The sequence below is a fragment of the Equus asinus genome, chromosome 20, assembly GCF_041296235.1.
Source record: "Equus asinus isolate D_3611 breed Donkey chromosome 20, EquAss-T2T_v2, whole genome shotgun sequence".
Lineage (NCBI taxonomy): Eukaryota > Metazoa > Chordata > Mammalia > Perissodactyla > Equidae > Equus > Equus asinus.
Window position 1 is genome coordinate 34,665,830 of NC_091809.1, and position 18,280 is coordinate 34,684,109.

General features: G+C 36.5%; 1 protein-coding gene across 5 annotated transcripts in view; it reads left to right on the forward strand.

Moving 5' to 3' along the window:
* Window positions 1-18,280, forward strand: part of ARHGAP32 (Rho GTPase activating protein 32) — a 319,072-nt gene that overhangs the window by 295,972 nt on the left and 4,820 nt on the right. For all 5 annotated transcript variants that reach the window (XM_070489929.1, XM_044751953.2, XM_014864063.3 and 2 more), the window contains 7 exons: window positions 7,451-7,558; window positions 8,047-8,192; window positions 8,673-8,868; window positions 10,701-10,846; window positions 13,309-13,380; window positions 15,255-16,133; window positions 16,817-17,796. In XM_070489929.1, the coding sequence (XP_070346030.1) occupies window positions 7,451-7,558; window positions 8,047-8,192; window positions 8,673-8,868; window positions 10,701-10,846; window positions 13,309-13,380; window positions 15,255-16,133; window positions 16,817-17,796 (2,527 nt within the window). The remainder of the gene's footprint in view (window positions 1-7,450; window positions 7,559-8,046; window positions 8,193-8,672; window positions 8,869-10,700; window positions 10,847-13,308; window positions 13,381-15,254; window positions 16,134-16,816; window positions 17,797-18,280) is intronic.

An 18,280-nucleotide genomic window follows, 5' to 3' on the forward strand; every position in this document is an offset into this window, starting at 1 on the left:
TGAATTACTTATATCCAAAACAGGGATACAGCGCTGGGGGCCTTGTTTACTTGTTTCCTTTTTTCCAACCCTCTTTTCTTTTTCACAAGGTGTCCAAGCTACATAGAATCACAAAATCTAGCAAGTGTCTCAGAATGCCTCTTCATGAGACTCACATGATCTGTAAACCTGTGTTTTGTTTTAGGTTTTATTGTTGTTTATTGGTTTGTTAGTGTTGCTACTTTTTAAAACTCAATTTAATTTATATGTTAGTTTGGACTCTCAGAAATATTTTGCTCGTATCCGAGAAAAATAATAAAATTGAGGATGACTGCCATTTAGTGAGAGAAAGAAAACAGCATAGATCATGGATTATAGTCTGTAAAAAAGCAAAAGGTAAAATTTTAAAATTTCAGTTATTGACAAGAAATTAAATTCAGTAAATGTTTTAGTAATACACGAATTAAGTAATTTACTGCTAATTTTTTCAAAATAGCATCATTCATATATATGTATTTTAAAAGTCAGCACTAAATTTGGCACTAAATCAACACTAAAATTTTTAATCAACGTTAAAAATCAGCACTTTTTTTAGTCGACACGATTAGCTATACATGCATGAGACTCAAGGGCCAGAAGGTGACTCAGCATTGACACATTGTTCTCTTCATATAGCCTGTCTTGAGAGGAAAGAGGAAATTAAAGAGGTCTTGAGAACCCATAGAAGAGTGGAAAAAAACCAACTCAAAAGAGCTTTTGTGAAGCAAGCTCAAGAAATTTAGGTATTTAGCCCTGAAAAAGAAGGCTGAGGAGACAAATCTGATCAATAAGCAGTTATTGAAGAATACCTTTAAGGGAGAAGAGAATTTTTTTTTAACTTAACCAGAAAAAGAAACCTAGTAAAGTTTAAGAATATTGGCTTTGATAGATAAACCTGACTTTGAATTTCCAGCTTCATCTCTTACTAGCTATGTGACTTCTCTAAGCATCAATCTCCATATCTGTGGAAAGAATACCAATAATACCTCAAGGATTTTTTTAAGTATTAAAATGAGATTAAATATGTGAATGAGTCTGGCTCTTACTATTTTTTTAATATAAAGCATAGCAAGACAGATTGATTAGATTTAAGCCAAGACTTCTTGACTTGGTGGTTTTACATGCAGTACCATGTAAATCTATTGTTTTTCTCTAAATGAAAAGAAAGATCCATATAACATTTGTGCATAGTTTTAAAAAGTCAAGTGGTGTGCAGAGCTGACAGTGGAAAAAGCAGTCTCCTGCTGCACACCTCCCCCTTTCTAATCGCTCTTTCCCAGAAGTCATCGTTCTCTCAATTCTTTCTTCTGGAGTTTACTTCATGTTTCTAAATAGCATGCTGATGATTTTATTTGTTGATTTTTCATTTTTAAATATTATTTTTTGCCCTTTTTTTGGTAGCTCCATAAAAAGCGTTTTATGCTGTCTTGTGACTTCACCATTTCCTATACCACACAAACACACACTTCCACTTCTCATCTTCATAGTCTAGTATGTCAGCATTTGGAGTTACATCAGTATTCATTGTCCACATTGTAATAACTATGTAACTGTTATTCCCAACTGTACCCTAACAGTATACTAGAATTATATTTCCTTTCTGGGATAACTTTGTGGAGTGATTCCCCATTTTTGGCTTGCTAAGTTTCTATTTATCACTAATTTATTCCTCAAACTCACTAACAGAATTATAAATGCTCTTTTGGTGTGTTCAGACATATCAAGTACCACCCCCAACCCCGGCCATGAAAACATCCCTCACTATTGATTGCTCTCTAGATCTACAACCCAGCTGTCAACCCTGTAGCCTCATCCTGGAAATCCCCTTCATCACTCCTTCATGAGTTAGATCTTTTCTTTTCTGGATCTCTTGCTGTCATCTTCCTTGTTTTTACTCTGTGTTTGTAGTATATATCTTCAGTATCTTCCTGAGAAAAGGAAGCTTTTCTTTGATATGAAAATGTTCTTATTCTAGTCTTGCATTTGATTGATAGTTGGCTATAAAATTTTAGTCTTTAAATAATTTTTCCCACAATTTTGATGGTATTACATGATTGTCATCTAAGCAAAAATACTGCAGCAAAGTCTAGTACTAGTCTTCCACTTTTTTATATGACCTGTTTTGTGTTGTTTATATGCTTTTAAATTTAGAAGATACCCAGTGGTCACTTTTCACATTGACTCATTTTGGAATGGGTTCTTTTTCATTCTTTACTCTGGGCATTCAGTGGGCCTTTTCCATCTGGAAACTTCTGAGAAATTTTCTTGTATTATATTCTTGGCAGCTCTCATTGCAACTTAGACCCCATCCCTTTTCTCTCTTGTCTTTATATAATGTTATAACTCTTGAACTAACTCTTGCTTTCTCACTTTTTCTTTGTCAATTTCCACATATGAATTTCCTCCAATCCATCAATTGATTTAAAAAAAATTTATTTCCAAGCACTAACTAACCAGCTGCCTGTGCACCTGCCTGTCTGCCTGCCGCCATCCTTCCTTCCTTCCCTCCGCTAGTCCTCCCTCCCTCTGTTTTTCGTTTCTGTGGATGTTCCTACCTTATAGTATCCTATTCTTGTTTCATGGATATAATCTCTTCTCTCTATGAGAATATTATTGGTAATTATAGGTTTGGTTTTGTTTTAAATTGTTCTGTGCTCATCACAGTATTTGTTTCTTCTTCATTTGGCAGCTCACTAATATCAAGACTTTGCAAAGTGTTCAACTGAGGTTTTATAGAAGCAAGAAACAAAAATTCTATTGTAAAAAAATCATATTTGATAAATGTTGATAGCATTTAACTTAATTATGAATTAAAATAACCTTACATAAACAGTTACAGAAACACTTGAAATTGGCTTTAAGTAAGCTTATAATTCAAATGATGTTAGTCAAAGTGTTCAGGGATACCACACAGAAACCTATTGGCCAAAAAATTTATTGTGCCTTGGACACCAGTCAGTACATTTTGCAGAGAATTTGAGAGTATCGGTTAATCTGTGGGTGAATTAAAAGAACATCAGTAAGAAGAGACTCTGTCATATAGAGAGAGTATATGTGTGTGTGTGTATATATATACACATATATATCATATAGAGAGAGATATGTGTGTGTGTATATATATCATATAGAGTATATATGTGTGTATGTGTATATATATACACATATCATATAGAGAGAGTATATGTGTGTGTGTATATATATACACATATATATCATATAGAGAGAGATATGTGTGTGTGTATATATATCATTAGAGAGAGTATATATGTGTGTATGTGTATATATTTATACACATATATATCATATAGAGAGAGTATATGTGTGTGTGTATATATATACACATATATATCATATATAGAGAGAGATGTGTGTGTGTGTATATATCATATAGAGTATATATGTGTGTATGTGTATATATTTATACACATATATATCATATAGAGAGAGTATATGTGTGTGTGTATATATATACACATATATATCATATAGAGAGAGATATGTGTGTGTGTATATATATCATTAGAGAGAGTATATATGTGTGTATGTGTATATATTTATACACATATATATCATATAGAGAGAGTATATGTGTGTGTGTATATATATACACATATATATCATATATAGAGAGAGATGTGTGTGTGTGTATATATCATATAGAGTATATATGTGTGTATGTGTATATATTTATACACATATATATCATATAGAGAGAGTATATGTGTGTGTATATATATATACACATATATATCATATAGAGAGAGATATGTGTGTGTGTATATATATATACACATATATATCATATAGAGAGAGTATATGTGTGTGTGTATATATATCATATAGAGTATATATGTGTGTATGTGTATATATACACACATATATATCATATAGAGAGAGATGTGTGTGTGTGTATATATCATATAGAGTATATATGTGTGTATGTGTATATATATACACATATATATCATATAGAGAGAGTATATGTGTGTGTGTGTATATATCATATAGAGAGAGTATATGTGTGTGTGTATATATCATAGAGAGTATATGTGTGTGTGTGTATATATATACACATATATATCATATAGAGAGAGTATATGTGTGTGTGTGTATATATATATACACATATATATCATATAGAGAGAGTATATGTGTGTATGTGTATATATATACACATATATATCATATAGAGAGAGTATGTGTGTGTGTATATATATACACATATATATCATAGAGAGAGTGTATATGTGTGTATGTGTATATATATACACATATAATATAGAGAGAGTATATATATGTGTATATGATTATGTATACATATATGTGGACATACACTATATTCTCATACAGTGAGGTACATCTCCTGTATGTTTTATATTTTACAAAAATAAATCTCCTACCATATGTTTTATTTATATCTCTTATATTAATCCCTTGCTGTGTAGTATATTCATATCCGCTACTATATGTAATATCTATATGTTATAGACATTATAATGTAGGGACTTTGGAGCCAAACTGTCTGTATTAACTGTGTGACCTTGTGACCTTAAGCAAGTTCCTTTGCCTCTCTGGACTCAGTTTCATTGTTTGTAAAATAGAGATAATAATGCTTTTCTCACAGAGGAAGATGGGCACGGATGTTAACTCAGGGCCAATCTTCCTCAGCAAAAAAGAGGAGGATTGGTGGCAGATGTTAGCTCAGGGCTAATCTTCCTCAAAAAAAATAAATAAAATAATGCTTTTCTTGTAAGATTGTTATGAGTATTAAAGCAAAGCATTTAGAACAAGGCCTATTAAAAAATGCCATTTCTATGAGTTAATTACCATTATTATCATTGTTATTATCTGTTAAGTATATCCATGTATTAATGCTACTCTATTATGTGTTTTATCTATATACACACACAAACATAAGTGTGTGTGTATATATATATATATACTCACGCACATATATGTCTCCTACCATATTGATATGTAGCTTTTCTATTATGTTTATCTACTATACTATAATTATATTTCCCCTACCATAGTATATATTCTCCCTTATTACATAGATATAGATATTTGGCAATAATATATAGATATTTCCCCTCCTAATTACATATATAGCTTCCTTGTTGTCTATCTATTTAATCTTCCCTGTTGAACATTATATACCTTCCCTGCTATATGTTATATATTGTACATATATCCTACTATATGTTTTTTAATATACTAAATTGCATATTTTATATACAACCTCTCTAAAACACAAGCAATTGAGGTAATGAATTCTGCCTTGTCACTTTATTCTCAGAATAGAATCTTGCACATAGTAAATGTTCAGTGATACATATTGCATACACATTTTATATATTTTGTACACTATATATAGAGGGCATACTGATGTGTATAAGTACATATAACACTTATGTATATCCTTTTATTACCCCATCTCCTAATTATATTACCTACCATGTATGCCCACGTTTTACATATATTGTTTACTATATATATATATCTCCTGCTCTCTATTATATACAATTCCTTGTCATGTATCTTCTGCTATAGAATGAATTTTCGTATTCTAGCTACTTCTGTATAATTTGTGTGAATTTATATATATTTTTACTTTATATACCTCTTTTGATCCAGACTTTTAAAGCTTTTAACATTTATATTTCCTAATTCCTTAAATGTTCTTTAAAGACAAGATTTTTAATAGTGTTCTCTTGTGTGGATGGGCCATATGTTATTTAACCTTTTCCCGTATTTGCCTATTTAATCTATTTATGTGGTAGAGGTTTTTTCCCGATTTTGAACATTACTATGAGGACTATTTACATGAATCTTTTGGGGAATCTAGATTATTTTTTAGGATAAAGACCTGACAGTGGAATTCTTGGAAATCAAAAGATACTAACATTTTCTTCCCAATATACAGCAATTTCCAAATTGTATTCCATGAAGGTTTATGTAATTTGCACTCTGCTGAATATGAAAATGCTCATTTCATGGCACTCTGACTAAAATTCTCCATTAGCTTTTAACAACGTCTTTACAATTAGATATGTGAATAAAATGATATCTTTGGTTTTTTTAATCTGCTTTCCTTGTAATACATTTTTGAAATACTTTAATCTTTCCCTTCTTTCGTCTGCCACCCCCAAATAATAAAATTTTGCATTGTTTTCTAAACACATTTCTCAAGCTTCCCACCTCCACGTTGTCTCCAGGCCAGCCCGACTTCCCTCTATCTGTGGACCTTTCCTCACTGAACTGTGTGGGGGGGACAGAGAGTCACCATTTTCACCGTAGAGCAGCTCACTGAGCAGAGACTTTGGAGCCCAGCCGCCCTCGACTTGAACCACAGCACTGCTCGCCTGTGTGACGTGGGCACACCTTGGCTTTCTCCTCCATACGGTGGGGAGTGGTGATGCTGCTCGTTAGGACCTTTGCGAGAATTAGATGCGATTCCCTATAAAAGCATCTGGGACAATGCCGCTAGCTGGTGTCTTCCTTCGCTTCTCAAATTCATGTTAGGCTCATCTGAATCTTTGAAGCTTCTATGTTGACCACAATTTAACATTCATTAGTTTCAAATAATAGTCTTGAACTACTGTCTCCTGTTCATCCTCTTTAATGGTGTTAAGCCCTTATACACTTAGATAGGGATGCGTGAGAGATGTGGTAGCTGATAGGTAATGCCTCTGTGTGTTTATCTGATTTAACTTATATTTAAGTTGATCATGCTTTATTTCCAAAAATACTCTGCTCTGTTGTTATTAAATAACAACACGTATATAAATAAATGTATATAAATAAAATTGTTTCAATAAAGTAAACTTAGAATGTATAAGATAAGCCAATATATTAGGATTTAGCATAGGCTTTCTATTCCAAAAGCACAGTGTTTGCTCAAATATTCTCTTCGTGGTGCCTGCTGGAATTTTTCTTTTAATTCTTTTTAGGCTTGTGAAACATTGTTGTTTGCTTGTATAGAAGAAAAGCTTAAATCCTTTCCTGCAAATAGGATAGCATAACTTCACAATATCATTTGTCTGGAAACTAGCTTCTGTGAAGGATTCACTTCACTGGTGTCCTTGAAACTAGATGTCTGACAGCAAGGGGCAAATATTCCTAAAGATTTTTTAAAAACTAAGGCTGTTTTCTCAGAGCCAGTCCTGTCAGAAACTTTCATTTCTTATTGCATCTGCCTTAGACTTTTTTTCTTAGTATTCTGTAGATAAAATTCTGTATATAGAATTCATATTGTTCTTCTGACAGTTCTGTAGTAATAATAATACTCAAACCTAATAGCTCGCAAAAAAATTTGCTGAGGTTTTATGGCTGCTTTTCCCATTTTGCCATTGAAAACTTACAAATAAGTGGAGCTTTTATGCTCTCTACTGCTACATAATGTTTCTTTTTGTTGTACTTCATTTTCCAGAACACTGGAGTTCCTAATGAGACACTTGTCTCTTCTAGCTGACTATTGTTCCATCACAAATATGCATGCAAAAAACCTAGCAATTGTTTGGGCTCCAAACCTGCTGAGGTAAGTTGCATTTGACTTATGACTTTAAGTAGAGCCAATCAAATAAAAGTCTAATTCATCAGTGCTCCTGAGACAATTTTTTTTTTTTTTTTTTTTTTTTTTTTTTTGCTGAGGAAGATTCACCCTGAGCTAACATCTGTTACCAATCCTCCTCTTTTTGTATGTGAGCCAACACCATAGCTTGGCTACTGACGAGTGGTATAGGTCTGCACCTGGGAACCAAACCCTGGCCGCTGAGGCAGAGCACACCAAACTTAACCACTAGGCTGCTGGGGCTGGCCCCTCTAAGGACAATTTTTAAAAGTAAAACTGATCTGTTGTTTTTATGAGCATCTCCCTAAAACAGGTAATTGGGGCCTTGCCAGGGCACTGTAAAAGTCTGATTCCTTCCTCGGGTTTGTCTGTGATTTACACATAAAAAAAGAAAATAGTGCCCTTTAAGACTGCTATCCTTGGAACTCTCTGATGGTGATGTTATTTACCTACAGATCAAAACAGATAGAGTCTGCCTGCTTCAGTGGGACAGCAGCTTTCATGGAAGTGCGAATTCAGTCCGTGGTTGTTGAATTCATCCTCAACCACGTCGACGTCCTCTTCAGTGGGAAGATCAGCGCCGCCATTCAGGAAGGGGCAGGTATGGCTCAGACGGACTTTGTGTACTACTGGGAACATGCATCTAAACCTATAAAGGAATGGAAAACTGCATCCCTTATCTCACTTTAATGAACCTGTCTTTGGTAGAAGGCAGCTAATTTATGTCTGTTTCCCAAAATGCACAATTCCTTCCAAAACTAAAAATATCTGAGTAATACCAGGCCTTGCCTGGAATATTTTAAGAATGTGAAATAGTTAAATTACTTAGGGAATTTTAAAAATATGTACAATATGTCCCTATTAAGAACCTAATATATCACCTTCTATACCTCACTTAGGATAAAGCCCTATTATTTTTGCCGTTTAAGAAACTTAATGAAGAAAATTTAAAACAACACAGATAGGTACATAGATGGATAGACAGATAAACAGATTGATATCTACACACTCATACCTATTTATATTTTTTCCCCATGCTAAAACATTTGACTCTCTTTGTTGCTTTTCTTTCTGTCCAAAGCTTCTCTATCAAGACCCAAGTCCCTGCTGGTTTCCTCTCCATCCACCAAGCTGCTGACGTTGGAGGAAGCCCAGGCACGGACACAGGCGCAGGTCAATTCTCCAATTGTGACTGAAAATAAATATATCGAAGTAGGAGAAGGACCTGCCGCACTTCAGGGGAGATTTCACACCATAATTGAGTTCCCACTTGAAAGGTAGAATTCATTAAATCCTCCTTAAAAATACGATTTTCATGGCTATGTGTTCTTTTCTTTTATTATTACTTTTACTTCGTATTTCAGTATACCTATATTGATTCTGGGCCAGTCCCAGGAAAACCTGTTTGTTTGACTGTGGACGATACCTCATAGGGAATGATACAAACGATTCTTGAAGAGCATTACAACGTCGTGTCATTTTAAAGAAGAATAAAGGCAATTGTACAGGGAAAATTGTTAGAAAAAAATGATACACTTCCACTATATAGGGTGCAATTCTCTCTCTGAGATGTTTAGAAGTTTGTTTAGAAATAAACTGTGTTGTAATGGCTTATTCAGAAAGTAATGAGTGGATAGTAATGTGTTTGATGTTAGTTCCACATTAAGTCTGAAACAGACCTGTGCCTCTCCCTGTGTGGTCTCCCAGCAGCACCAGCAGCACCTGGAAGTTACTAGAAATGCTCATTCTCGGCCCACCCCCCCCCCCCCCCAGCCCCACTGAACCAGAAACTCTGGAAGTGTGGTCCAGCAGTCAATCTTTTATCAAACCTTCCAGATGATTCTGATGTGTGCTAAAGTTTGAGAACCACTGCAATTCATTCTCTCAATGTCCTTTCCAGCTTTGAAACTCTCTGTTTCTCTAAAGAAATAATAATAATATGGTTTTTGCATCTTCTTTACTAAGTTATAGTAGGAAGACTAATATGTGTAAGTTAATTTTGATTTCTCTGTTATTCCTCTGGCTGTTACACGTGACTGTCAAGATTTCAATTCCCTGGATTGGGTGGTAGTAATAACACTGGAGAATTTATTTTTTCCATATTTTAGTATATCTCTCCAACTTCCCATGGCTAAAAATGTCCTTATAAAGTTAGAATACTCTTTTACTTTGTCATTCTGAGTTTGTCTTCAGCTTTTTTGAATTCATGTTTTAGCTCCGTAGTTTTCTCAAAAATTTCTTTATAGAATAGTTATCAAGAGAGTACATACTGGGGTGCAGATAGACCTGAGTTCCAACCTGACTTCATCGTTTACTAGTTTCATAACATTAAGGAAATTACCTAAACTTCTTAGTGTTGTAATTTCCTTAGCTGTAAAGTGAAAATAATAGTGCCTACTTCCCACGGGTATATATGATTTACGAGATACTATAAGGCAGCGCACTGCGTGATATTCAATATATCTTAGTTATTATTCTTAGTACTTCTCTTCCTTTTTGGCGTAATTCTCTTTACTCACACCTAAAATCATTTTCTTTAACTCTGTTTTATTTTTGGAGTTTTAATATTTTCTATTCCTTAAATATGTCTTGTTCTCACTTATTTCACAGATTGTGAGGTTATATCTAAACAAAAATCTGTATAAAAATTGTCTTTGTGAAACTAGTTACTAATATTAAAATACATACATTTAGCTTCCCTTTCGTGCTTTAGCTGCACAGTTTGGCTGCATTGTGTATAGTGTGTTATATGGAAGGTGGATGAATATGGAGCAGCACAAGAAAAATTCCTCCCCAAACTGAAAATATCTGAGGAATACCAGGCCTTGCTTGGAATCTTTAAGAAAGGGAAGTAGTTAAATTACTTAAGGAATTAAAAAAACAAAAAATATATGTATATATATGTCACTGTTAGCAATCTTGTATATCACCTTCTATTCCTCGTTTAATATAAAGTCCTATTATTTTTGCCATTTAAAAAAGTTAATGAAGAAAATTTATTATTTATTTCAGCTGTACCTCTCCAGCCTGTTCTTTCCATCATTTGTTCATTTCCTTTAAGCAAAGATAGCCCCTTGGATACCTTAACACAGATTTTTCTCTCTCATAGGAGGAGGCCTCAAAATAAAATGAAAAAATCTCCTGTGGGCAGCTGGCGTTCCTTCTTCAACTTGGGGAAATCATCATCTGTTTCTAAACGAAAGCTGCAGCGTAATGAGAGTGAGCCCTCAGAGATGAAAGCCATGGCTCTGAAAGGTGAGCGCCCTCTCGCCTCCCATGTGTTCTGCGGCTGGAGAGCCGTCTGCGCGGCAGGTTCCCACTTCTCATCCTGTCCTGGTGGCGCTCTGCTTACTCTGGACACACACTCAATACGTTCCGATAATCTGCTTCAATATAATCCGCCCACAGTTGTGTTGCTACGTGTGGATTGTCTTCTTTTACCAGGTCTTTATCTCCAAATATGTAAGTTATATATAAATATGTAGAAGTGCCCGATTTCTTATAGTGTGAGTGTGGTTAAAAATTCATAACATTTTGTAACATAGTGCATATATTGTTGGTAATAAAAAATAACTATGTGATGTTAAATTTGTTAATCTATATTTTTACAGGTTTAAAAAAAATGACAAAACCATGTTTCCACATGCCTTTCAAGTTTATAACTCTTATAACCAAAGAAGCTATCTTTTTATTAGATGACTCATTGATGAGTATTTTATTGGATCAAATAAATCTATTACTATTGTTGAAAATTCTACTCTTTTAAAAATAGTTTAAAACCTGTGTTCTGCTGATATTAACAGTTTCTGAATCTAGGAAAGATAGTAGTTCTCTCTTCTCAGAACATGTGTGAAATATAATATTCAGTTCATTTAACTGATCATTCATTCAGTTTGCAATCATGTGCTAAGCCTATGCTAGATATTTTGATAGCAGCGTCTGCAGATAGAAAATTAAGATGCTACCCTGCCTTCAGAGTCTTACTTGGGAAATTATATGTGTAAGGAAATAAATTTCATGCAAATGATAGTTACTGCAATAGAGGTTTGTGTAAGGTATTTTTGGTAGGAATTGTCAGTTCATGTGGGGAGAGGGGCTGGTGGTCAGAAAATAAAACCTTTGTCCTGGGCTTTGAAGGATAAGTAGAGATTCACCTGATCAGCCAGGGACTGAGAAAGGTATTTCAGGAATTGGAGCAAAGTGTGTCCCCGTGTGTGAAACAGGAACTCTGAGGAATTTGGCTGGGTAGTGTATACAAAAAGAGAGGCAGATCATAGGGGCCTCGTCTGCTTGCAGAGGGTTTTGGTTTTGTCCTGCATTCCTTGGGGGGTTATTGAATGGTTTCAGTATGTAACGTAATCAGGTTTGGGTTTACGAAAGATGACTTTGGCAGCAGCATGGGGAATATATGGGAAGAGAAAAAGACTGGAGGCTGGACAGTAAATTAGTAGGCAGTTATAGTTGTACAGGCAAGAAACAATGAGTGTCTGGAATAAGTAGTGGCAGTGGGAGTCGGAAATAGATTTGAGAAATATTTAGGAAGCAGAATCTGCAGGGCTGGGTAACCAAATGATTGTGAAGGATGAGAAAAAAAGAGGGGAAAAGATAATTTTCAGGTTTTGATTAAGTGATAAGGGAGATGATAGTGCCATTATCCCTGTAGGGAGTAGCAGGTGGGAAGAAAAATAGTGTATTTATATTGGACATAGCGAGTTGGACATGCCCAAGAAGTGATTAGTGGTATGGATCTGGAATTCAATAAAGGTGTGGAATATATCTAGAAATACAAATTTTAAAATCATCTGCAAAAAGGATGGGTGAAAACCCTAGAGATAGATTTTATGGCCCAAGGAGAGCCCATTGATTGAGACGCAGGTTGGGGGCTGAATCCTAGAGAAAAGCAGTGTTTAAAAAACTGGAAAAGACAGAGTTGTAGTGAACAGAGAATGAGAAGAAATGGCTAGAAAGCTAGGCAAAGAACAAGAGGTGAGTGCTGTCACCAGAAATAATGGAGGAGGGGTTTGAAAGAAAGTGTCAGAGGTGTGGCATGCTGCCAGGAGGAGAAAGAGGATGACAATATTTGTCAAACAACATCCAACATATTTAATTAAAGTACCTGGATTAGTTTCCTAGGGCTGCTGTAACAAATTGCCAAAAATTAGATGGCTTAAAACAAAATAAATTTATTTCCTCACAGTTCTGGAGGCTAAAAGTCTGAAATCAAGGAGTAAGCAGGGCCATGTTCCCTCTAAAGGATCCAGGGAGCAATCCTTCCTTGTCTCTTCCAGCTTCTGGTAGCACCTGGCATTCCTTGGCTCGTGGTGGCATCACTCCCGTCTCTGCCTCCACCTTCACATGGCCTTCTCCTCTGTCTCTCTATGTCCTCTCTTCTTAAAAGGACACCAGTCATTGGATTTAGGGCTCACATTAAATCCAGTGTGGTATTATTTGGAGGTATCATACTGGTCTTTAGGAAATATAAAAGGAAGAAGTTTTTAAATTCATCTCTGTTCTCAAGAAAAGAGATTTTTCACGTAAGAAACCATGTGAGAACAATACAACACATTATATAATATGATTCTAAATTGAATATGATTGTCAAAGTGTACAGCTAATCACTCTTGGAAGTTTAAATACGTGTAGAGAAAAACACTGTTCCCTTCCTCTGTGTATGTAATAGTGAATAAACGTCACGCTCTCTGGTTTTGCTTCTTCAGGTGGCAGGGCAGAAGGAACCCTCCGTTCAGCTAAGAGTGAGGAGTCTCTTAGTTCCCTCCATGCAGTCGATGGTAAGACTAAAAGCATCAGCTGTTTTGTTCTATAAGATATTGCATAAAAGAACACAACAATTGAGTATATTTTATAAAAATATACTTAATAAATAGACTATAGACTGTCGTTTCCTAAGAATGCTAGTATCTATTTAGTATTGTCCATTGATGTTTTAATATCAGTCTTTGATTTCTTCCCTTTTGACATGATTGCTATTCAATTTACTAAAAATAGTGAAATGTTTTACGTTAACCATTTATATTTGTTAGTGCCCAGTGTAAAGTGGTATTAGTATTTCTGTAGATATCACAATGAGAGCACAATGTTACAAAGTATAAAATTAAGCAGTTTTGATATTCAGACGGATAGTCTTTTGTCTTGCAAATAGCTTAACCTACCGTTCACTTTCATAGATCAGATTGATAACAGGTGGTCCTCGTTATCTGAGGATAATTGTACCAAGAGAAGGCAACTTAAAGAGAATCTGCTTAAAATGGGGACCAAAGTTTTATGGTAAATAGTGCAAAAATGTTTGATTGCCACTTGAAAAACAAAACTAAAAAATTTGAAATTTGAAAATGTTTATTTTAGCTTCTATTTAACAAAAGTCAAGTTATAGTTGCAACTATGTACTAATTTTTAAAGTGAACAAAGGATTAGTTCAATGTTGACTTGAAAGGAGATAGAACTTTTTTGACAAAACCACGTATTAGCAAATAGGACATCCTTCACTTCATGTTAGGCTTCTGCAGCAGGATTGTAAAAACGCTCTTTTTACAAAAAGTAATCAAGAGCTACATTGATTTCCCACAGGCTTTTCTTAATCCATTGATATTCAGTCATGCTCTTTTGAAGTATCTTGGAGTGTCATCATCCTGGTCAACGTATTAACTCTTCTAACTGCCAGATCCTCATTGACGAAAGGCTCGACTTGTGATTCAGTAAATCCTCACAGATCACTTTAGTTGGATGTCCAGCATCTTATGAGTTTTCCGAGATTTTCCGTTTCACTGCAGTTAAGAGAATCGTTCACAAAAACAGTGCAGTGGGCTGGGTAGATGCTAGTGCTAAGCAGAAAATAATATTTGAGTAGGCATTAATTTTATAATTGGTCAATAATTACTGTATGTATTTATGTTAGGACAATTTCTGCCTCTTTCTAGTACATTTTCATTATGGCAATTCTGATAATTTTAATAGAATGCTGAGATAGAGGACTTCTTTTACCAATTGGATGTTTAGCAATATCATAAAATTACTTAATGCTTCACCACTCTTGAGGACTCTTCCTGAGAAACGTAAAGCCTATTCTTATTAAAGAAAAAAAAAAGAAATTATTTTTGTTTAAGTATCTGAGAGGAATTCTTTACTAAATATAAGTACATACTTTATGGGATTGTAGACATTTTTTAATTGAGAAGTTCAATTTTTTAGAAATTTGGGTGTTATGAGGATTTTTTCCCCAGCAACAACAAAAACCTTTTGCTGTTATATCTCCAAATTACTATTTAACGTGATTAATTCTACCTCAAAAGTCATGTGTGAGGTCAGTGGTAAAAGAAGATAAAAAGAAATGAAAAACTTGCCTAAAGTCACAACAAGAGTCAGTGTTGGACTAGTAATAGAATCTAAGAGTTCCGAGTCCTTTTTCCTATTGAACCAGCAGATGCTGCATAGTCCCTCTGATTATATCAAGTGTATGTGTTATTTAGCATTTGGTTTGGGAGTTCCATCTATGTACCCCAAGAGACAATTACCAGAAAGAAAATGAGAAGGAACATTTTCTTACCCTGTGTAGCACATCATTACTGCTGTACTGAGTAAGTGACTTATTATGGTATTTGTGCATCCTGTGACATTCACACTTTGATATTGTTATCCATTTTACCAGGTGATTCCAAGCTGTTCCGACCCAGAAGACCCAGATCTAGCAGTGATGCACTGAGTGCCTCTTTTAATGGAGAAATGCTGGGCAACCGCTGTAATTCCTATGATAATCTGCCCCATGACAATGAAAGTGAGGACGAAGTAGGGCTGCTTCATATTCCAGCTCTTATGTCTCCTCATTCAGCTGAGGATGTTGATTTAAGCCCACCAGACATTGGAGTAGCCAGCCTGGATTTTGATCCAATGTCATTTCAATGCAGTCCTCCTAAGGCCGAATCAGAGTGTCTGGAGAGCGGTGCTTTCTTTTTAGATTCATTAGGAGACTCCAAGGATAAACCAAGTACCAATAAAAAAGATACAGAAGCAGGTGGTAGCCAGTCTCAGACTCCAGGGAGCACTGCAAGTTCTGAACCTGTCTCTCCTCTTCAGGAGAAACTGAGTCCATTCTTTACCCTGGACTTGAGCCCCACTGAAGAAAAATCATCTAAGCCATCCTCATTCACTGAAAAGGTCGTCTATGCTTTCTCTCCAAAGATTGGACGAAAATTAAGCAAATCACCTTCTATGAACATATCTGAGCCAATTTCAGTCACCCTTCCCACTCGGGTGTCAGAAGTCATTGGTGTCGTCTCAAATACAGCAGCTCAGAATGCATCTTCTCCAACCTGGAACAAAAGTGTTGAAGAAAGTGATGTCATAAATAGATCCCCCACCCAGCTAGTAAAGATGAAAACAAATGAGAGAGAGGCCCAAGAAGGATGTGAGTCGGAAGTCCAGCCCCTGGACCAGGTGGCTGCTGCAGAAGTAGAATCGCCAGGGAAGGAGGAGCAGTCTGTCTCAAGCAGTCAGAGTAAGGCTGTACCTTCTGGACAGACTCTGGCAGGTACCATTTGTTTTCCTCCGTTCTTTCTTTAAGCTAAGAGGGCTCTTCAATCCTGTGTGCCATCTGTGCCTTTTAAGAGAGAAATTTCCTCCACAGCTAGCCTTTAATCAAAGAGAATATTTTGCTGGGTGGTGCTGATGGCTCAAAGCTCTAAATTAAATTCAGTCAAACAAAAATCCCCTAAAGGGAGTGGTCCTGCTTCAGACCTTCATGAAGTCCCTTATCTCTTTGGACAGTCAGAATTCGTGGATAATTTCTGCACAACTTCGTAGTTCTTGATTCTCTTTTCTCTTCTAATAAAATACCTATATAATAGCCTTACAAGTTAACCAGCCAGCCTACGCCATCAAGTGTAAAACTATTCCTCATAACAATCTGCAAGCGCTTGAAGCTTGTTTTCTAAGCAATCTTTTCTGAGCCAGATGAGGGACCTGCTTTTTCCCCTCATCTCTGTAGCAGTTCAGGAGGAGATTGTAATCTTTAAACACTCTTTGTTTTAGTTTTCCTTCTGAACCAGATGTGTTTTCTGCAGCATTTGCATGTGGGATAGAAGATCATGGAGTGCCATTTTGAAATATGGAAGGCCTTATTTTATAGTGATCAAATGGGGAGTGTTTGGCTTTCCATATAGGATAACACAAGCTACCTTTTCACTCTCATTTTTTTTCCCAATTTCCCCCCAGGAGCAGTTACCCATGACCCCCCTCAGGATTCCGTTCCTGTCAGTTCAGTCACTCTTATCCCACCACCACCGCCTCCGAAAAATGTTGCCCGCCTGTTGGCGCTAGCGTTAGCTGAGTCTGCACAGCAAGCCTCAACTCAGTCCTTGAAGAGACCAGGGACTTCCCAGGCCGCTTATACAAATTATGGAGATGTGGCAGTGGCTGCACCTGAAGATAAACTGCCTCACTGCCACTCTAGTGTTACTCTAGATAAAGCCTATGTCCAAACTGAGAGGCCGGCAGAGCAGCTCTGCCTCCAGAACATTGCATCTGTGAACTGTGACCAGCCTATACCAGATCCAGCAGCTCTTGGCGGTCACACCCATTCCAATGCAACTGCAACTGGGGAGCAGCTCCAGCAGGCAGACTTTCCAGGGAATCAGCCCCATCGAACCTGTTTATCTGGGGACCCAGAAAAGGCCAGAATCACTTCAGTTCCCTTAGCAGACTCTAAGTCTGATGATCACGTAAGTTTCCCTGAAGACCAGTCTGCGAAGAACAATATGCCAGCTGTCTCCTTTGTGGATCAGGAGCGGTCTCAACTTCATTTCTACAGTGGAAATCAGCCTCCTTCTTATCTTGGTACAAGTGTGGATAAGCCCCATCACCCTTCAGAACTTGCAGACAAATCTCCCACACCCTCTAATTTCCCTAGGGACAAAATCTGCCCTCCTTCTGGGTCCCCTGAAGAGAATACCAGCACAGCCACCATGGCTTATACCACAGCTGCTCCAGCAACAGCTGAAGTAAGCACCAGAGAAGCCAACTGGGATGTGATTGAACAACCCACCGCAGCTGATTTTGCGGCCGCCACCCTGCAGCGCACTCACAGAACTAATCGTCCCCTCCCCGCGCCTCCTTCCCAGAGATCAGCAGAGCAGCTACCAGTCGTGGGGCAGGTACAAGCAGCAACCAATGTAGGATTAAATAATTCCCACAAGGTAAGAAGGGGAGGAAGTCAGGGAGATGAAATATACTTTTTCCAAAGGTATGTCACTTTTCAGCAGGGTGTGTTGTTATATTGAGTCAGATGTGACATTTATTTTTAAATCCCGTGGCAGGTTTCAATGAAACACTTCCCATTTGAGGCTGGCATCTGCCTTTACCTTGATGCTGGTTTTTCTCTGAGAAAGGAGCAGGCACTCGATGACTAGAGTTTAACTATACCTGCTGCCTTTTCTTTGTAAAGCCTTCTAGGTAGTTTCTTCATAGTCATACTAAGAGATCCTGTTCAAACGAGTCAGACTGGGCTTTAGGTGTCAGGGTTGCAGATTTGTTTGGGCTGTTTTCCAACTCCATCACTGACTCATTGTGACTTTGGGCAAGTCATTTAGCCACCCTCTGCCAGTTATTCACATGCACACAATAAAAGTGCTTTCTTCTCAAGACATTTGTAAGACTTTCTGTCTTGCAGACTTTTCAGAG